This window comes from Pinus tabuliformis, chromosome 6 (genome assembly GCF_031772625.1).
Source record: "Pinus tabuliformis cultivar Carrire ecotype Pingquan chromosome 6, CPIR1, whole genome shotgun sequence".
NCBI classification, from domain to species: domain Eukaryota; kingdom Viridiplantae; phylum Streptophyta; class Pinopsida; order Pinales; family Pinaceae; genus Pinus; species Pinus tabuliformis.
Window position 1 is genome coordinate 861,591,106 of NC_142292.1, and position 22,638 is coordinate 861,613,743.

Below are 22,638 nucleotides of genomic sequence, written 5' to 3' on the forward strand. Positions count from 1 at the left end.
AGCATAGCAGCAAGCGAAACATTCAAGCACCAATGTCAGGAACTTTATTTAAAAAGAGTGTAACTTGAGAAATATGGAGGTTGGAATAGTGACTATTGAGTAGTACATACTACATAGTAACAAAAATTATGCCCATACTCATAGTCACTTCCAGCTGAAAGAACCATTTGAATCAGTTGGAAAACAGCTTCTTATATATGCAATCTTCTTCTATGGGACCTTCACTTGTGTGCATATTCACTTCAAACAATTACTTTGGCTTCAGACAAAAAAATAAACATAACTTTATTTCAAAAAAAAGCACTTAACAAACAATTTATCTACCAAAAAGAGTATACAACACAATTTCTTCTCTGGAAGGGATAAAACAATGACCCTAAAGACATGAGAAAGATTATTGCATGAAAGAGACTCACTCTTCTGTTAACAAGAAATGTTCCTTTGACTGCATAGCCATTATAGAAAAGACGACACTGAATGAGCAAAGGGCAAGCCTGCACAAATATTCAACCATTCATTAGATACTCGATCCAGTTGAAATTTTGGAAAATATCATCTATATAGAGAACCTCAATGTACACAATGCTAGGTTTGGAGTCATCAGGCAGGTGCAAAGAATGTTGAATACCAAGAGAAATAAGCAAGAGTAAGTATGCATGTCATCTGCCAAGTCTCTTACTAGTTCATGGTCATTTAACGTGAATGTTCTCTCACTCCATAAGTGTGCATGGCTAATCTCTCTCCCCGCCTTATCCTAGTTCATCACCAGTTTAACTCTATCATATAAACCTGTCTCTCTCCACTCCCTCCTTAACTCCACTTCTATTGTTAGTCACACTCAAGCAAACCTCCACATCCTAAAGTGTGCGGCTTCTTGTGTATTTCATTGCTACTTAACCAAGAGAGACTCCTTATTTGACTAGTGTGCATTAACACTTCTCCTCTAGCTTTGCTCCTCTTGATCTACACTATGGACACCTTGTTGTTGGAAAATGTAACTATGTTCGGTCTTCAGTAATGTATGTGAGTCATCATGTAATGTACTTGCCAAAAGAATTTTTATTATTATTATTTTCACTTATTAAAGCATGGGTTTCATGCTTGGGTCACCATGTTTTAGGTCAAGGTCCCCATTGAGGACTTCTAGGATTTATTCTGAGTCAATAGAGTCATTGTACTTTTAAAGAGACCCTTCTTGGGCTTTTGAATCATGTAAAAAGGTTAAGTATTGTGTCAAATATGAGTTATGCAACCTCCACACCATGTTGACCTAGAAGAAGATCAAATCAACCTAAGGACCTATTCGAGCTCCCATGGAGCCTATCAACACAAGCTCATCGAATTCATTTGGAGTATCATTCTCACACACAAGTTCAATTACTATTGTAGCTGGGAAAAAGTGTGAAATTCTCTTGTAGCTAGGAAGAAGTGCGAAGTTCTCTTGTAGCTGGGAAAAGGTGCGAAGTCTGTTGCCAAGAAGCCAAAGAGAATGCGAGTTTGGGGATGTAAGGCCTTCATATCCGCGGTGCGGTTGGGCGTCGGGTGACCGCGCGCACGCGCCCGGTGGGCGTGCGATGGGTGTGCGACGGGCGTGCGATGTGCGACGAGTGGGCGCGACACAACAAACGTGCGGAGGAAAAGCGACGAACAAACGAACTAAGTGCGACGATACATGAGGAGCGTTGCAACACTTAGTGAAAAATGCGTGGAAGGCAAGGGAGTTCATACCTTGGCTTGAAGAGCCTTGCACGATGGCAAGGCCGACCACATATGTGCACACTTGGGGGTGTATTACAACATGTTTGGGGGTCGGCTAGAGGGCCACCACCCATAGTATCATGCGTATATATTTGCCATAGCGCAGGTTCATTTGGACATCAATCAACTCACACTCAAGAGCTCGCACTTCTAAGGAGGAGCAGGGGTAAAGTGCGCATTCCTCTTGTGGATGCGCATAACTCATGCGCAGTTTCTAGTGTGCAGGTTGGGTTGTGGTAAGGCCGGTTGTAGGGTGGACGAGGTGCGCCCAAGGGCCGTTCTAAAGTGCAGATTGTGCCGGGTTTTGGTAGAGTGTCTCGGTGACTCGTGTGAGCACCCACTCTCGTGCAAGACGTGCACATACACTTTGTAAAGGCTGGTTGCCTATGTTGTAAAATATTCTAAGTATTGGCTTGGAGCTTGCCAAGCATTACTTGTATTGTATTATTGAAGAAAAGACTGATTATAATATATTGTTGGGTAGACTTGTTTGGGAATTGCCCCTCCCCTTTATACTGTTGCAATTGTTGATGTGCTTTATAATTGCATGGATAATGAATGAGTATGGGCTTCATTAGTATAAAGGATAATTAATTTTACTTATTTTGCGAAACACAAACTAAGGACAAGTGAATTAGGCGTAGTCCACGAATGTTAGTATTGGTGAAAAGAAAGCGTTCGGTGGTGTCGCACCTCGCTATAAGCGGTTGGAAGATTACCGCAGGTGTAGGGGCGTGACAGGTGGTATCAGAGCAGGTCTGAAGACTTGAAGGAGTCTTGCAGGAAGCTGAAGAATTCGGTGAGCAGGGTTGCTCGTGACAGTGACAAGGGTACTTGCAGGTGAAGGAAACCGTTTCACACAAGTGGAACAAGGGTTGGTTCAGGTTGCAGGAGACTCGGTGAAGCTGTTGGATGGTCGAGACTAGATCGCAAAGGAAGAAGAAGCTGTTAGAGATGGCAGTTGGGTCTCATGTTGGGTCTAGCCATGAAACCGAGACTCTATCACTCATGGAGAAGATGCTGTTAAGAATGGAAGCCATGGAGTCTTCCTGGGATACAAAGGTGGAGTTGCTCACTAAGGAGCAAGAGGCCAACTCGAAGCTAAGGGAAGAATTTGATGAGCTCCGAACACAGCATGAGTACACTGATCTTATGTGTACACAACTTGAGATAAGGGTCAAAGAGGTTGAAGAATCAAGGGATCAGGGTCTTGCAGAGATCGTGAACTTGAAGAAATCTCTTGAGGAAACCAAAGATGAGCTTGCGGTATTGAAGAAGGCCGTGAGGCATAACCCAGGTGGAGGAGTGCCTCATGTGAAAGTCAAGGAGCCGGAGTCTTATGATGGTACAAGGAATGCGAAAATTCTTGGCAACTTTTTGTGGGACATGGAGCAATACTTGGAATAGTTGGGTCTATCCGATGGTGAGACACAAGTCAAGGTGGTTGCTCAATTCCTAACAAAGGATGCTAAGATGTGGTGGCGAAGGAGAGTGGACCAGATTGCCAATGGCAGTGCTAATGACATCACTTCGTGGAATGAAATGAAGAAAGCTTTGCAGACCCATTTTAGTCCTCAGGATGAGACGTGGGAAGCAAGGACGAAGATCAAGTACATAAAGCAAACTGGAAGCCTACAAGCATACCAGCGAGAGTTCTCGAGTGCAGCTCTGGAACTTCCCGACATGGCGGAGAGGGACAAGGTGTTCAACTTCATTATTGGGTTGAAGCCTTGGGCACGCAATGAGGTGAAGAGGCAGAAGATTAGGACACTTGAGGAGGCTTTTGCTGCGGTTGATAGGTTGGTGGATCACTATGATGAGACTTCTAATGACAAGAAGAAGAAGTCCGATAAACCGAAGGAGAAGAAGAAGGATGATGCTTCAAAATCGGATGATAGTTCGAAGATGAAGAAAGCCTTGAAGTGTTGGATTTGTGCTGGACCACACACGATGAAGAATTGCCCTTCTAAACCAAAGGTGGTTGCTATTGCACAATCTGATGGAAAGAACGATGATGCTTCTGTAGGGATGATGCAGATACTTGGTGCTTCTGCTACTACGGAAGAGGTCTCTAAAAGGGACCCGGAAAGGAACAAGTTGGAGTATGTTCGAATGAAGGTTGGAGGTGCTGATGTGCTCACTATGGTGGATAGTGGGGCTTCTCACAACTTCATGGGAGAAGATACTGCGAGAAGGATTGGGCTGAAGTTTGTACCGATAAAGGCACAAATGAAGACAGTGAATTCTCCTCCTATTGAGATTCTTGGTATAGCTGAAAGGGTGGACACTACACTTGGTGAATGGACCGGGAAGGTGGACTTCACTATAGTGCGGATTGATGACTATGAAGCTGTATTGGGGATGGAGTTCATGAAACAATTTGATGCTATGGTTGTTCCACATTTGAAGAAGCTCTACATTTATGATGGAAGGGAAGATGTACCCATTGGTGTGACAAGACCTGATTGTAAATTGGGAGTGACGCAAATGGAGGATAAGGAGAAGGTGAACAAGTGGGTGTCTAATGTTGAGACAAAGCTTGTGGAGCAGTCATTGGTCATTAGATCACTTTCAGATAGCATCTTGGATTTGACAAGAAGGCTAGAGTTGGTGGAGGATGATGATGATGATGATGATGAGGTATATGTGAGGCCGGATGTCCAGAAGGAAGCCCGGGTTGCTTATCTACAAAGGATGGAGATTGAGGATCCTAATAGATGGATTGAGTTGATTAGTGAGGGGGAGCCTCCGGGCTCTACTCCCTCTACATCTTCTTAGATGGATAAGAAGATGGGCTCATTGTTAGCTGCTCATGGCAGTGAGCCCTCAAAACATATGGAGCAGGTATAATGGTGCAGGGATGGCTTGGCATCAAGCATCATGACATGTGGCAGATGGATGGAGTTTCCATGGACCTGAGCATGGATTATAGAGATAGATTCTTGAGGAGTCAAGGATGTGGCAGATGTTTGAGGAACAGCTGATGATGACATGAGGATGTTCACTCTCATGGATTGAGCGTGATGGTTGGATTAGCTACCCAACTAGTTCAGACATGGGGTCGCGAAGTGTGCAGAAGAATGTTGTTATTGTGCTGGAGTATCATGACAGAGGTTCACATGATGACACATGATGAGGTCGACACGGATGTTGCAGTGGGCATGAAGCTTGGATGGAGGGACCAACCTTCCATGGTGAAGTAGCATGTGAAGATTGTGACATGGGTCGATGATCATGGATCGAGATGACATCGGATAGAAGTACATACTTGGTATGGTGAACTTGGTGGCAGTTGGTCACTAAGTCGAGGCATGATGGAGATGAGGCTCTACATATGTTGCAGGGATGTTTGCCTTATGTGGAGGAGTTTACATCATGGGTGATGATGATCTTGGTGTATGGCTACTAGGATGATATGTTGTCGAGGACGACAACGATTTCAGGTGGAGGAGGATGTACGGGCCTTCGTATCCGCGGTGTGGTTGGGCGCCAGGTGACCGCGCACACGCGCCCGGTGGGTGTGCGATGGGTGTGCGACGGGCGTGCGATGTGCGACGGGCGTGCGATGTGCGACGGGCGGGCACGACACAACAAACGTGCGGAGGAAAGCGACGAACAAACGAACTAAGTGCGACGATACATGAGGAGCGTTGTAACACTTAGTGAAAAATGCATGGAAGGCAAGGGAGTTTATACCTTGGCTTGAAGAGCCTTGCACGATGGCAAGGCCGACCACATATGCGCGCACTTGGGGGTGTATTACAACATGTTTGGGGGTCGGCTGGAGGGCCACCACCCATAGTAGCATGCGTATATATTTGCCATAGCGCAGGTTCATTTGGACACCAATCAACTCGCACTCAAGAGCTCACACTTCTAAGGAGGAGCAGGGGTAAAGTGTGCATTCCTCTTGTGGATGCGCATAACTCATGCGCAGTTCTAGTGCGCAGGTTGGGTTGTGGTAAAGGCCGGTTGTAGGGTGGACGAGGTGCGCCCAAGGGGCCATTCTAAAGTGCAGATTGTGCCGGGTTTTGGTAGAGTGTCTCGGTGACTCGTGTGAGTACCCACTCTCATGCAAGACGTGCACATACACTTTGTAAAGGCTGGTTGCCTGCTTTGTAAAATATTCTAAGTATTGGCTTGGAGTTTGCCAAGCATTACTTGCATTGTATTATTGAAGAAAAGACTGATTATAATATATTGTTGGGCAGACTTGTTCGGGAGTTGCCCCTCCCCTTTATACTGTTGCAATTGTTGATGTGCTTTATAATTGCTGTGGATAATGAATGAGTATGGGCTTCATTAGTATAAAGGATAATTAATTTTACTTGGTTGCGAAACACAAACTAAGTAAGGACAAGTGAATTAGGCGTAGTCCACGAAGGTTAGTATTGGTGAAAAGAAAGCGTTCGGTGGTGCCGCACCTCGCTATAAGCGGTTGGAAGATTACCGCAGGTGTAGGGGCGTGACAGGGGAGGTCTAAGGAGAAAAGGAAAATTGAAATTTTGGTGGTTCTCTTTCTCTATTCCGTGCTCTTGATTGGGAGATCAAAGTCTTCTAAGATTGTAAGTTGTCGGAAGCTGTCAATTGCCGAAAGTTGTTGCCTAGTCGAAGTTGTTGAAAAGGGGTTGAAATTCTCGGAGGCTGACTTGGTTTGGAGGAAAGATCTTGTCTTGGTCTAGGGTGAAGAATCTCAAAGAATACTATTGAAAGGAAGAATTTCTTGACCGGGTTTTTCCCTCCAGGGGGGTTTGGTCCTGGCACTGTGCCTACATCTGGTGTCTATTGTTTTTATGTGTTGTTGCTTTGGTAATTGCTTAATGAACTAAAAGAAAGAAGATATAAAGAATCATAATAACAAGAAATATCACAAGTAATTATCAAGAATAAGAGAATCTTTATGCCTTTCTGATTTTCTAACACTTGTCTCATGACAGCATAGAAATTATATATTGAAACTCAAGCACTTAGCTACTTCACTATACTCTTTCTCTGGAATAACAAGGTTAACATTCACTTCGACTAGAACATACACTCACTTGATAGGAGCTCGATGATGAGCTCATTAAAGATGCACATGAGCATTTGCATGCCTAGTTCGACCTCTCTCACCCTCTAATGTGCATAGAAGGAGGAAATCATCACAAGGAGGGGTTTGCTATGGTCAAAGGGTTGAATCTTCTTTAGCAACAACATACTCTCTTTCCTTTTCTCTCCTTCTCTCTTCTAGCTTCTAGATTCTTGTGCATGAAACATCATTATACTAGTTATATATTTGTCTCTCTAGAAGAATCAACCTATTGGTATATGCGGAATAAAGCTTTGTCATGCTTTTATCGGGGTTTCAAAACTTGTTGGTGTTTTGTTGCTTTTTTGTGCAATGTTTTAGAAGTTGTTAGGATTTTATCTTGGTAACCAATATGATGCCTAAAGCACTTTCTTCTTAATTTTCTTTGACCAAATAAAGCTAGTGTTGATGGAAAATCCACCATTTTTTATAAGACATTATTTTAAAACCCCTTTGGCAGATTGGCCACGTGCCAAAGAAGCTTTTTACGCATTATTTGTATTTTTTTGGAAATCACAAGAAATGCATTGCATGCAAGTCTATAGACACCCCCCGAAATATGAAATCACCAACCAAAGAAGCTACTTAGACCATAGCTTGATCTATCATTTTAACTAGTCTACAAAACTCCCCTTGTTCGTCTCAAACTCACAAGGCAAACTCCACTCAACATAGAAATGAACCAAACTACCTCTCTAGCAGTTCAAACTCCCTATTGGCAAGTTTCTCTCACCAACAATGAGTCTACTTTGCGGTTACTCATAGGGAAAACTCTAATGCACAAGTAGCTGCATGGTTCTTACTGGTCGACAACTTGACACATGAGCATGATGAAAAACTCAACGGAAACATTTATATAAACCAAACAAAAAAAACTCCCCCATTTATCTTTGTGTATTAACCGAGTTTTCAAAAAATTTGACAAGTTTGAATCAAACACTTACTCTCTGGCCTAAGCAAGAGTTTTTCCAAGCCAAGTTTTCTAATATTAAATTTTCACAGACTCTAGCCTCGACTCACATAATCACATAAAACGATATCTCAAGTTTGGAAACAACTTATTCATCAACAAAACTATATATATCCTTGTGCTTGTAGGTCCTTTATAGTGGAGATTGACTCTACTAAGGAGAAGGAAAGCATCCTTTATTGCAAACTTTGGTTTATGGGACATGCATGTGTCTAAATGAACCTTGGTCTCCTTTCTTCAAACCCTCCTCAAACATGTTAGCTTCATCTCCAATGTGGGTCTAGCTTCCTAATTTTCCTTCGTATTTTTGTAGACCTATATCACTAGCCTCCATTGGAAATACTAAAAGGAAGTCTTGTTTCTACTCCTCTAAAATACATATCAAACATTGGTGGGGGACAATTGGAAACAAAAATTGAACTTATTGCCTCAAAATCTAGCAGTTCGTGTGAGGGTAGCTCACAAGACAAGAGCTAGACCAACGACAATAATATGAGGTGTGGCCCACCATTACCACAGCCACTATGTCCTACTCTTTTGTCAACTTTCACCACTAGGGAAGCTACCCTATATTAGGTCACCTAAATGATCTATCAAATACAAGGGATAATGCGACAAGATAGGCTTAAGGAGGGCATCTCTACTTAAGAACAAGGCTTAGCTAGGACAAAAAGGCAATTCACATGCAACAAAAAAGGCCTAATTAGGGCACAATATGACCTAAGGCTTGAGAATCAGCAAGGTAAATGGAACTACCTAGGATCATAAGACCAGGGAAAGGCTTCCAATTGATATATACCTTCAATTTATGAAACAAGAAGCCTCCAAAAAGCTCCAAGTTTAAGCCTAGGGAAAATTAGGGCTTTTCTAAGGTAAAAATTACCTAGGGCAAGGTACACTTCCCCTAAGATAGAGAAATTAGCCACAGGATTAACTTGATTTTGAGGAAAATACCTCACCTCCACATGTTGAATCTGTTGAAAATACTGGGGGGGGTGAATCAAAATTTCTCTTCAACTAGTATTTTTAACTTCACAGAGCATAATTATAATTAACATTAGATCAACATAATTCAACATCGCATCAACAACAAACAACACCATTCAACAATGCACAAACATTAAGATAGTAGAAAACAGATTTTTAGGTGGAACCCCTTTTGGGACAAAAACCACTGAATGCTTTTTTATATTTGCCTTCAATAAAATATACATTAATATTTTCAGCTCCAACTAGCAAGGCTTCGACCCCCTAGTTTACAGGCTACAACCTGGAGGACGCTCCAACACACTAGTTTACCAGTTGCAACTGGAAGGGCGCTCCCATGTTTTGAGCGTTGACCGAATTTCAGGAAGGTTTGAGCAACCAGCGTTGACCTGTTTGATTGGGTTTTTGTGAGGGTTATTTCTGTTTGGGCAGGCCGCATTTCTAGGCACAGAAATCGAGGCATTTCATATTGTTGGACCAGCATTGACTATGGTTAGGGTTCAGTGCAGGTTGACTGTTTGAAGACTTTGACTGGGCAAAATTCAGCTGTTTTGAGGGTTGTTTCATCTTGTTGTTTGGAGGCCAAAGTTGACTGAAGTTGACCGAATCTTTGAGGGTCAAATCTGCCCTGTTGACCAACGTTGACTTTTCTAGTTAGGGCTCTTTTGTTGCTGTCATAGATTAAGAAATTTGTAAATTGTACTATCTCTCTCTCTATTGAACTATTGAAGACTAAAAGAAGATTTGATCAAGGGTTTCCCCACATTAGGGTTTGTCCCTAGCTGGTGCCACATCTTGTGTCCTCTTGTCTTGGCTTATCTTCTACTGTTTGGGTTTATGTTCTATCAGCGTTTTACTTACATGTTAATGTGATTTGTTAAACTGGATATTGAAGTAAAATTGCTATAAGCATAGAACATACCATTGTTGCCTAAAATTAACAAGATGGGAGATTCAAGTGCCCCATTATTAAATGAGGAAGCAACATTCCAGAGCCTTTTGAAAGCTCTAAATGACTTGGCAAAAGGGCAGAAGGAAATGGTTAAAGAAATGAGGCAATAAAACAGAACAAAGGAAACAATGGGGACTCATGTTGGAGAAGTAGGGACATATCATAATATTGCATTAACCAACTGCAAAAGCCACCCTCAAATTTATAGTGGAGCATCTCGACCCACTAACCCTGAATTTTTACCTACCAATCCAGCAGAACCAGCGGATCAAGAGGACATGCTATTGGGAGATTATTTTCAAGAATTTTAGCCCATGGGAGATGGCATCCAAGATGCAATCACTTTCAACGATTTTTGTCCCTTGAAAAGTGATAACAATAACAAAGGCGTTAAGGATCAACCACTCAAAACTCAAAATTGCAGCGAACTGTGGGGGAGTTGACCCTTCCAAATTTTTACGGTTCTACCAGATTTACAACAAGGACATGGTTCCAAAAAGTTGATACTTATTTTCAGCTGAACCAAGTAACTGAAGCAGATCCCATTAAGTTGGCCACCTTATATTTAGAGGGAGCAGCGCATGATTGGTGGTACTATGGCTTGACCACCTTGGGGCATGCAAACATAACCACCTATGAAGACTTTGCTCAAAGGGTAATAGATAGATTTGATCAGAAGGAACCAGAGTTGTATTTAAGGGAGCTCACACAACTCAAGCAGACTGGTAGCGTAGAACATTACATATCAGAATTTTTGAGGTTTTCCGTAATGGTACCATATCTGTCGAAGGCCAAGAGAATTATGTTGTTTGTTGAGTGATTGGTTGAACCTCTACTGGGGTTAGTGAGGTCTTACAAACCTACTTCTTTGCAGGACACAATCAGCAAGACAAGGGCTTTGCAGGATGCAATTCCAAAGACTAGAGTGCCCACTAAACCTACCTTCCCACCTAAGGGGAAAGATACTAGACCTCCTCAAAACATCAAAGGAGTGGACCAAGAGAAACCAACTTGATGAGGAGACTAGAAGAGATCTCAGGAGGAGAATGTGCTTCACATGCCAAGAACCTTGGGCACCAAGAATTGTGTATAAGACCCTTATGGGCACATTGTATCAAGAAACAAACATTAATTTTGATTTTAAAATGTCATTTATGGACACCCAACACCAAGTCAGCCCTGTCAGTGAAGTTGCCCCAAGAGAAGCCCATTCGACCACAAAAGATGACTATCTATTGAAGAAGTATTTGACCTATCGGGAGACCTATCCATCCAAGTTCGATCTGCACCTAAGAAAAAAAGAAAATCAAGAGTCAAGCCTAGAATACGAGAGAAGAATCCAAGCGAAAGAGAAGAAACCCAAATATGAACTATATCAGTGCTCACATGAGAAATTTTCTTGGGATCCATGCAAATTGCAAGGCCTAAAACTGCAGGCCGAGTCGCAGAGCTAAAGTAGGAAGCCGAAATCTTTTTCAAGTTGCGGAAAGACTCTTTGACTCACGCTAAATTTGATTCTCTGAAGGAAGACTTTGACTCGTTGAAGGAACCACCAAAAGGGAAGACTTTGACACTTCAAAAAGGAAGACTTTGACTCTTTGAAGCAAGACTTTGACTCTTGAAAGAAATATCTTTGAAAGAAGACTTTGATTCCTTGAAAAAGACACCTAGAAGAAAGAACTTCGAAAGAAGATATTTTTGAGGGCTGACTTGGTGTGTGGTGGAAGTCTTGGTCAAGTAATGGTTATCTCATTTTTTATTTGGTTCTATAATAGAAGAAGAGTTTGATTGGGTTTTCCCCTAGAAGAGGGGTTTTGCCCTGGTTGAGAACCTATATACGGTGTTCTATTGTTCTTGTGATCTTCAAGTTCCTTTTGATTTGATAGTTGCTTGATGAAGAGAAGATAAAGGAAGACAACATAATTTAAAATTATCACAAGCTACTATCAAAGTAAGAAAATATTTTTCTGCCTTTTGATTTTCTAACAAAAAGTGAAGTGGCTACATTTGGGCAAGTATTGCTATAACACTTCATACCGTGCGTTGATCGAGACGTCACCATTTAGAGCATTGTATGGCTATGATGCATTATCCTTTACTGACATGGTGTTTGGTGATAGTAGAGGCCCAATGGCCAAAGATTGGGTCCAAGAGTGCCAAGACATCCTAAGGCACTCAAGGATAACCTTCGCACAGCTCAGAACTGGTAGAATTTATAGGCAGATCAACACCGGATAGAGAGGAGCTTCGAGGTAGGAGACACAATTTACTTGCATTTGCAGCCATATAGGCAGTCTTCCCTCAAGCAAAAGGGCGCAGAGAAGCTTAAGCCACGATTTTATGGGCCTTACCGAATTAGCAGGAGAAAAGGAGAAGTGGCCTATGAGTTGGAGCTTCCAGAAGGAAGCAAGATACATAATGTATTCCATGTGTCTTGCTTGAAGAAGGCAGTTGGACAGCAAATTATTACTTCATCCGAGCTACCTCTCTTGGATGAGGAGGGACATTTGGTATTAATTCCTGAGGGGATTCTGGGGATGAGAGAGAGAAGGCTAAGGAGCATAATAATCACAAAATATCTTATACAGTGGAATTTGCCTTCAGAAGATGCTACATGGGAGGGAGAACATATATTGTAACATCCAGAACTCAAATTGCTTGAGGACAAGAAATTTTGGGTGGGAGCACTGTAATGTCCCCTATCTCTTGAGTTGGAGCCATGGTTTCCGGTTGCCTAACTGTCTCCTTTAGGCTACCAAGAAGGATAATTATCTAGAAGACCCAAATAAATTTACCCAATTTTAATACTATTAAATAAAAGGGGTAAATTATAGTTAATAAAGAAAGGGAAAAAAATATTACTTATTAGAAGGGGGAAAAAAATCACTTAGGAGGAAAAAATGATTTCTTCATTAAAATAATATTAAAAGAAGATCTAGAAGCTTGGAGAAGACTCAATGAAAAATTATAGGAGGGTGGAGCTCATTTGCTAATCATTCTATCCTATCATTTCTCATTGCCATTGAATAGAAGCTCAAGCGAGTTTCATTCTTGAGGGTTTCAAGCGAAATCCTCACACTAGTTTCAGTGGATCTCTTCCCACCCTAAATAGTATCTCTCCTTCTTCGGTTGACATTATTGCCACCTTAGATGTATTATTTCTAGTGTTTATTTCTGAAGATCTAACTGAGTTTATTTGCAGAGAAACTTCGGTATTGTGGATTAAATTTTCATTGCAGAAGGGCGAAGTTCTCATTGCTAAAAAGGTCAAATTCTTCCAGGGATACATTATTCTTCATAGGGTCGATTTAATCTTCTCCAAGGGGCCAAATTCCAACTGCCAGAAGGGTTGGCAACACCGAGTTGTCCTAGTGCCAAAAGAACGAATTGTGCAGGGGTCAAATTGGTTGTTCCAGGAATATATCATTCAGCCACACGCACAGAACCATTCCAGATACCATATCCAGAAGAGAGGGTCAAGCACATTCAGTTACAGAGGTCGGTGCCACACTCATTGTCTTATTGAAGCTGAGGTTATTGAGACATATATATGAGGGACGAATTTTGTGGTCCTAGTCACAGAAATTTTCCAGCCATTCAAGCTATTTGCCTGGAGGCAAATCATTAAAGTTTTGAAGCATACATCATCAGCAAAAGGGAAGTGTGAATTTTATAATTTCAGGAGTTTGGGTATTTATTTCACTGGTTGAGTTCTTCTTACAACTAAGGTTCTCTTGGAAGGCCAAAAGCATCTCCACCAGTGGGAAAATTTCATCTTTATAAGTAGGTAGATTCCCCTGAGATTGACCTCTATCTTTGGGCTGCAAATTATTCCTATTCTCCATCAAATTCAGTCCATTCTGGAGGGTTGAATTCACCAAATTCTAGAGCAGATTTTGCAAAGGTTAATTTTCTGAAGGCTGTCCGGCATTCTCTAGATATATTGGTCCAGCAAATTGCTGTACCAGACTCATTGTTGAGGCCGAATTCATTTCACAAGAGGCCAAATCATTCTAGGGTGTATTGAAAAATTGAAGGTGACCTCCTAGGTTTATATTATCAGTGAATGTGTAAAATCATTTGCCTCCTTACCAACTAGAGCGAGACTCAGTTTCTGCACCAAGTTTGAATTGTATTTATTGAAGATTAATCTCAAATGAAGTTCAGATTTGCCTCAGACACCGACTGATGTTGTTTGTTTAATTTTGTTCATGAAATGTTTGACAAAAGTCTTAGTTATTTGTTGAAGATGCTTTTCTAGAAATTGCATGACAACTGTTTGTAAAAAGATGTCACAAAGGAAGTTTATGATTGTGGCAAAATATATGAAAACTTTGGCTTCGTATATAACAAAAAGTGGGTTACCCATACGAAATAAATGTACTTTTGATTCTTGTATATTGTAAAATGAAAGAAAAATTATTATTGTTATTTTTGTAGCATGGGTTTCATGCTCAAGGCCTTTTATCTAGAGGTCGAGCACCCATTGAGTGTTTCTAGGGTTTGTCCGAGGCAATGTTGCACGAAGCGGGAGCGAAGCAGAAGCATTTTTTGGAAGCGGGGACGCCGAAGCGTTATTTTCCAAAAATCTAGGAAGCGAAGCGTCCGCGGAAGGGTCTGCTATATATATATATATATATATATATATATATATATATATATATATATATATATATATATATATATATATATATTTGCATTTATACTCAAAACAAACATCCCAAATACCAAATTAATTGTAGAAGACATGAAAACATGCATATTTTTGCATAAATCAAGATAGATATGGCATCCATGATTCCATTGTAGTTACTAGTATGTACAACAATCATCTATATTCTAGCTATTACAAACATACATCAAATTTTTAAGCATATTATAAAACATAAAACATAGAGCATATTATGATTTATCTAGCAAGTGAGCAACTGTCAACATTTGTCATGTCCAAAATTCAAATAATAATGTTTACAAAATATGTCACTTGGTCACTGCCAAGCCAAAAAGGTTCAAAATTCAAATTCACAAGTCGACAAGTCTAATGAGTAATCTATGACAAAAAGTAGTAGATTGTGAATATATCTACTAATCTCTCCTCCTTCCACCACGAATAGAACGTGGTGGCGGGCCTCCACGTGGTGGTAATGAAGAAGATGGTGCCTGTGGAAGTCGTGGCACTGAAACTGATGAAGAACCCCCTGCTGTTGGTGTTGAACCATGGAACTTAGGAACCATGGGACCAGATCGGGGTGGGGGTGGCATATCAACACGGTCATCATCATCCTGGAATCGCTCAAAAAATTTATGCAAAAAAAAAAAAAACACTAGTTAACAAAAAAATTAAAAACATGAATTAGAGAAATGCTTTATAAGGGAAAATTGGAAAATTCATACCACAATGGACATACCTGGACAAGAGCATCCTCCAATTGCTCTAATCGCAACACTCCATCCTCCAAATTGGGCTCCTTTGGATTCTTGTCCCAAATCAACAAGTCTTTATTAGACTTTGCATCTTCACAGTAATGGGACAACAATCGCAAGTTGTAATGAACATAAACCAAGCTCTCTGCCCGGTCTAAATTCAACCTGTTCCTTTTAACATTGTGGATGAAAGAATAAGAGCTCCAACACCTCTCTGCAGAAGAAGTGTTTACCACATGTGATAGCACCCGCAATGCCAAACTCTGTAGAAGTGGAGTACCCCCTCCATGCATGTTCCACCACTCAAGAGCAGAAAAAGTCTCTCGATCTTTAATTGCATGCATGCTCCCAAATGGACCAGTGTTGAGTGTATAGTTGCTCACCTGTCTCTGTACCAATGCAGCCTCCTCCTCATCAGGGATTAATTTACTCAATGCAGCCATATATTTTTTGTGAACCTCTTGATCTTGGTGTGGTTTTCTCCTGCTTCCCCCCCCAGGTGTTGGTGTTGAAAGCCATGATGGATGATAGTATTTAGGTGTCAAAACATATGCTAATGCATGCAATGGAACATTTAGCATTTCCCATCGGTTTTCCACCTCTACACGAATATAATTGTACAAGGTGGTATCTCTAGGCTCAACAATGTCTTTAATCTGCCCCAACATGCTATCCATTTGCTCATACACCTCCCAGATTACTGGTCGATCTGAATCTGCAAACTTGATCATGTAATAAATTGGTTTGGTGAATTGCAAAACATATTTAACCTGTCCCCAAAAGCAACTGTCAAGAACAGTGTCCTTGACTACATTAGCACCATCTATGTCAGTGTTAATTTCATCCCATGAATCAGCACACACCAGATTAGTTAAAGCTTGTCTCACCTTCACTAGCCGCCTAAAGGTGAGGTAATAACTAGCAAATCTTATCTTTGCAATTTTAAGCAACTGCAACTTGGAGTAAGTGCCATAGAAGTAGTTTACCCTTGTATGCCCTGTGATGAATTTAATGAGCTACTTCCCTCTCCTGTAAACCTTAGCAATCCACCCACATTCTTTGTGTTTCACAATATCATGCATCAAAAGGTTCAATGTGTGAACCAGGCACCCAGACCAAAAGATGTGTGGATGAGTATGCTCAATAATTTTTCCTGCTGCCTTACAATTTGCTGCATTATCTGTGATCACTTGAACCACATTATTCGGACCAACATCTTTGATTGATTTCAATAGGACATCTGCAATGTTTTGTGCAGATGCAGTGATGGAGGAGGAGTCATGACTTGCAATAAATACTGCACCACTAGAAGAAACACCAAGAACATTTATCAAATGTTGGTTTCTAATATTTGTCCACCCATCTGATAAAATGGATACCCCAGAATCTACCCACTCATTTGTAAAACGTGTCAAAGCTCTTTGAACCTTAGCTTTTTCTCTTTCTAATAACACTGTTCTAGCTTTCTCATAGTTGGGGGCCTTGTATCCTTTTGGGGCTTCATCGATGGCCTTTACCATTTCATGCCAATAGGGAGAGCGAAGCACATTGAATGGTACATCGCAAGCACAAAGAAAACGGACTATCTTTCCATCCACATCATCCCTCCCAGCAACATTAAGGAATCCCCTATTGTTCTTCTACCTCAAGAGCTTGCAGAAGTACCATGAGGAGATGAGCAACTACCAAATTTAGAGGTTGCACTTGATTCAGAATGAGTTTTTTGTTTCTTGTTTTTTTGTTGTGCAGCGATCTCTATTTGGATGTATTTTCTTCTTTCTTCAGTTGAAATGTTTGGGCAAATTTGCACCCCCACAGGACCCTTTTTTTCATCACTGTCCAACACCCCACAAAGATGCCTCCTCAGACGGGTATATGAACCACAATATGGTTTTCCTCCATGACAACCATGAGGGCACACAAATTTGTAGGATCCACCACCCTTTCCCCCATCAAGTTTTGTCACATAGTTCCACAAGGGTGTTGATGTAGCTTTCCCATCTTGTGTTTCAGTGTCCCCTTCAGGTTCATCCCCTCCCTCTTCAAACCCTTCCTCCTCATCATACATTGGGTCACTCATATTGGGACCATCACCACTGTCCTCTTCTGTTTTTTCCCTTCTATTCCTATTCACTTTTGCCATCATTAAAACCAAGAGTGGAATGATACATAGAAGCCAAAAGAACACCATCTTGGAATATGGATATAGGTGGTGGACAACCTGTAAATAAAGGAGCAAGTAGAAACAATGGGAAAGAGTAGGAGAGGGAGGAGAAAAATACAAAAAAATTGTCAAAAAAATAAGGGAGTTTGGGGTTTGAACTTACCTCTTTAGCTCTTGTAGATGAAGTCCTCCAAGCTCTTGCTCCAAGCTCCTCCTCCTTCTCCTAGCTCCTCCTTCTTCACTCCTCCAAGCTCTCCTCTCCTTTCCTCTCTTCTCTTCCTCTCCTCTCTTCTCTTCTCCAACTCTCATAAACTCAAAGTGAGAAAATGAGGAATGAATGGGGGCTTTATTCTTTTCATTCCTCACCTTAACCTCACTCTAACCTCACCCTAACCCACCCCCTTAATGCTAAATTAACATAACTTAAAAAAAAAAAAAATTAAAAAGTGTCTTTTTCCCTTGCGGACGGCCTGCTTGCCCGAAGCATACGGAAGCGTGCGCTTCCTCCTCCGAAGCACCGCGCTTCTGAGGCCCAAAGCGTTGTACGAAGCGCGCTTCGGAGGCATGGAAGCGGCGCTTCCGTCCAGCGCTTCAGAAATTCCAGGAAGCGGCTAAAAAAGCCGAAGCGGCGCTTCCGACGAAGCTTCCTAGGCGCTTCCGTACGGGAGGCACTTCGGGGCTTGGAACCGGGGGGGGCGCTTCGTGCAACACTGGTCCGAGGGTCAAAAAGTCAAAAGAGTCATTCTGATATGAAGAAGACCCCATCAGGCCAATTGTAGCTTGTAAAAAGAATTATTTTTGTATTTAAAAGTGGCAAAATACCCTCCAAGACCAAGTCGGCCTGGCTATTAAGAAGTCGGCCTCCATTAGAGCATTTCGTCCACCTTAGAAGCCTATATGTAGGAGGGAACTCGACCTGCTATGGACATCATTCATTCTCTCATCATTCAAGCGAAGGAGAAGAAGAAGGCTAGCGAAGAAGGAATACGGACGAAGGACAAGTGTTTGTGTTATTTCTCTCTCTCTTCTCACACATGCGATAAAAGGAGGCTAGAGTGTTGCTGTTGTAAGGTCGAATTTGGAGAAATTGCATAAAGATCTAAGGAAGGTCTATTAGGTCATCCTCCAGCCCTAGAAGAAAATGAAATTTAAGCGAAGGTCAAAGTAAGACTTGGAAGCCCTAGATTTGCTCACACGTGCAGGCAGCAGCTGTTGCAGGGACCGAGAATTTCAGACCTTCAGTAGAGGCTGAATTCTGTAGTTGGGGGTCAAAGTTGTGTAGCTCGAAGAGATTTGACTGGGTTTGACTTGGACAAAGGAAGCACATTAGAAGAAAGTCGGACTTAGTCTTGGAAGGGTATTGGTTGTGGTCTAGAAGTTTTGGAATTCGTCATTTGAAGAATTTATAAGAAGAGAAGAGAATCTATTAGAATAACATAATAATAAGAGAAGAAGCTAATGTGTAAGAAAAAGTAAAAAGACATCACAAGCAGTTATCAAGTTCAAGAGAAATCATCCTAACTATAGCCTTATAGATTTCTCAACATGGTATCAGAGTTAAGGTTGGCTAAGGGCATGATGAAGATCACTACATCCTTGAAGAAGTCTTTGAAGCAATGTTCCATGGTGACAAGTCATCTCAAGCGAGGAATCACGGAATTATGAACCTCCTATTATCCATCAAGAATAGTATGACCAAGACTTCTACAAAGGACGAAGAATTATTCTCAGCACTTACTAGCACATTTGAAAATGGGAATATTTGGGTAATCAATAGTCGAGCATCAAGACATATGACTAGTGACCACAAGCAACTAAAGACCTTATCAAGAGGAAAATCTTCCTACTATGTTGAGCTTGGTGACAAAATGAGCTATCCTGTAAGAGGAATTGGATAAACCTCATTGGAGCTAGAGAAAGGAAGAAATATTCATCTCAACAACATCCTATTTGTTCCAGGTTTTCAAAAGAATTTGCTTTCTATTTCATGTTTAGAAGATAAGGGAGATGGAGTCGCCTTTATAAATGGAAAGGTTGTAGTATGGGATAAAAACTCTAGGGTCGAAAATGCCAAGATCATTGGGATTCGTGAAGGAAGACTCTACATGTTGCTAACTCCTCTCTCTCAAGCTTTGGTTCACATTGAAGTAAGTCCATGTGAACTTTGGCATAGAAGCTTTGGTCACCTTCACTATAAAATCTTACCAACTCTAAATTCAATGGTGAAAGGCATCCCTGAACTCAAGGAGCATCATGAAAGAGTATGCAAGGGATGTGCATTAGGTAAAAATGTTAAGAGACCATTTGGAAGCAGTGCTTCAAGGTCAAAAGAAATCCTGGATCTCATTCATTTTGATGTTTGTGGTCCTATGTCTACAAAGTCTCTTGGAGGTCATCTATATTATGTAACATTCATTGATAACCACTCAAGGAAAATTTGGATCTATTTGTTGAAGTCCAAGGATGAAGTATTTGACAAATTTCAAGAATTCAAAGCTAAATTAGAGAACCTTACAGAAAGGAGAATAAAGATACTAAGGTCCGAAAATGGAGGAGAATACACTTCAAAGGAACTCATAGCTTTCCGTAAGGAGGATGGGACTAAGAGGGAATTGATAGTCCCATATAATCCCGAACAAAATGGAGTTACTCAACAAAATAATCGATCTATTGAAGAAAGTGTAAGAGCCATGTTGCATGATCAAGACTTGCAAAAATTTATGTGGGGTGAAGCAACAAAGACAGCTGCATATGTTCAAAATCGAAGTCCTCACAGATCAGTAAACAACATGATTCCTAAAGAAGCATTCACTGGGAAGAAACCAAGCATGGACCATCTCCGAAAATTTGGTTGTCCTGTCTATATACATATTCTGAAGGATAAGAGAAAGAAGTTGGATCCTACAAGCATGAAGGGAATATTTGTTGGCTATAGTAATACTTCAAAGGCATATAGGATCTACATAAAGGAAGGACATTGAATAGAAGTAAGTTGAGATATGATTTTTGATGAAAGTATTGCATTCAAGAAATCAAAGGACCCCCCGATGGACTCTAATGATGGAAAATTTCCAATATTTGAAGAAGAATGCACCAAGGAGGAAGAAAACTCAAATCATGAAGATGAAGGTCGCAGTGAACCTGTGTAACCTATGATCATCCCTCAAATCATAAAGAGACCTAATTGGTTGAAGTCTATTCTTCTAGATGCAGAAGGGCATGGAGCAAGCCAAAGGCACATTCAACAAAAGTAAGAAGCACAAAAGATATTCAGGATATGTAACCTATATGAAGAAATTACTTGGAGCATAATCATCTACCTTTGAAGAGGTTGTCAAACATCAAGAATGCAAAGATGCCATCAATGAAGAGTATCAATCAATAATGAAAAATGGAGTTTGGGAGATCATACCTAGGCCTAAAGACAAATTTGTTGTAACTTCCAAGCGGCTCTACAAGATTAAACATGCAGCAGATGGAAGTATTGACAAATATAAGCCAAGATTTGTGGCTAGGGGCTTCTATCAATAGGAAGGCATCGATTATGAAGAGACATTTGCACCTATAGCAACGTATACAACTATACGTTTGTTGGTCTCTTTGGCAGCATCGATGGGATGGAACATCCATCAAATGGATGTCAAGGCAGCATTCCTGAATGGCAATATCAATGAAGAAGTGTATATAGAACAACCCTTCGGATTTGAAGTAAAAAATAGAGAGACTTATGTTTGCAAGTTTAAGAATGCATTGTATGGCCTTAAGCAAGCACCAAGGACATGGTATGAAAGGATGGATGAATACCTACAAAGATTAGGCTTCTCGAAGATTTCTGTTGATCTGAATCTCTATATCAAGGTTGTGAAGGATGATCCCGTAATCATTCTTCTATATGTGGATGATCTTCTCATGACAGGTTTAAAAGGTCATATTCAAGAGTGCAAGAAGCAACTGGCAGCAGAATTCGATATGAAGGATCTAGGGTTGATGCACTATTACTTGGGGTTGGAAGTTTGGTAAGGACCTAATAAGATTTATCTAGGTCAAGCGAAGTATGTGATCGAGATATTGAAAAGGTTTGACATGATTGATTGCAAACCTATGACAACCCCTATGGATCACAAACTTGAAAAGGCTAAGAACTTTTGAATCAAGCTCGGTGGATCCGGCAAGATATAGACAATTGATTGGCTTACTGATGTATTTGGTAAATACTTGACCAGACATTTGTTTTGCAGTGAATGTTCTCAGTCAGTTCTAGGTAGAGCTCAAGCATGATCATTAGATAGCGGGAAAGCATTTACTGAGATATTTGCAAGGAACAATCCACTATTGTCTGCAATATGATAAGAGGAATGATGTCCACTTGATTGGATATACAAATTCTAACTGGGGAGGAAATAAGATGGATGGGAGAAGCACTACTGGAGGATGTTTTAGTTTGGGATCCTCCATGATATCCTGGATGAGTAGAAAGAAAGAATCAGTTGTTTTGAGGGGTGTTGAGGCTGAATATATTGCAGCCTAGGAAGTAAGTAGAGAAGTTGTTTGGTTGAAGAAGTTGATGTTTGACTTGTTTGAATGACCGATGGACCCTACAGTGATACATTGTGACAACACCAGTTGTATAAGGTTGTCTGAAGGCCCAACGTTTCATGGAAAGACAAAGCATATAAATAAAAAATATCACTACATTCGAAAGCTGGTGTAAGATGAAGTGTTGCAGCTACAGTGTATCTCCACTAATGAGCAAGTAGTTGACATCTTGACAAAATCTCTTCCTAATACGAATCTTTTGTATTTAAGAGACAAGCTTGGACTAGTTGATATATCCTCCCTAGTTAAGAGGGAGAGATAGACACATCATTCTTGTCTTCACTTTGTGATAAAAGAATGGAGGATTGGGTAAGCCTCTGGCTTCCGACACTCTTTGAGGATGAGGTAGGGAGTCCAAGATGTAAGAGTAGTCGAAGAGGAAATTCCTTGAGGATGTGTTATTCCAACATAGGAATTGTCCTAAAAGGACATACCATATGAACACCCGGGTGGGGTATGTGCCTTAAGAGACAATGATGATGGTGTTTGTCAGTCATTGGTCTCACTAGCATTGTGCTCTGATCTTGTGGAGAGATAGAGTTGTTAGTCAAGGCCTTGCTATGTGACAATGTTGGTTGGTATGATAGGATGATCTGGTGTAAGCTGATAAAATAACTTATGAGCCAATCTGACTCTTCTTATGAGATCTCTTCATTTTGAGAATGGTCCATGTACCATTTATGAATACCTCCCTAGTTAAGAGGGAGTGTTGAAAAATG

The 22,638-nt window shown here is 40.9% G+C and overlaps 1 protein-coding gene across 9 annotated transcripts in view; it reads right to left on the minus strand.

Moving 5' to 3' along the window:
• LOC149261610 (putative RNA-dependent RNA polymerase 5) overlaps positions 1–22,638 on the minus strand; it is a 489,457-nt gene that overhangs the window by 308,003 nt on the left and 158,816 nt on the right. For all 9 annotated transcript variants that reach the window (XR_016258459.1, XR_016258462.1, XR_016258461.1 and 6 more), the window contains one exon: positions 417–494. Coding sequence is in view for 6 of the 9 variants with exons in the window: in XM_089422462.1 (XP_089278588.1) it covers positions 417–494 (78 nt within the window). In the remaining 3 variants the exon portion in view is untranslated. The remainder of the gene's footprint in view (positions 1–416; positions 495–22,638) is intronic.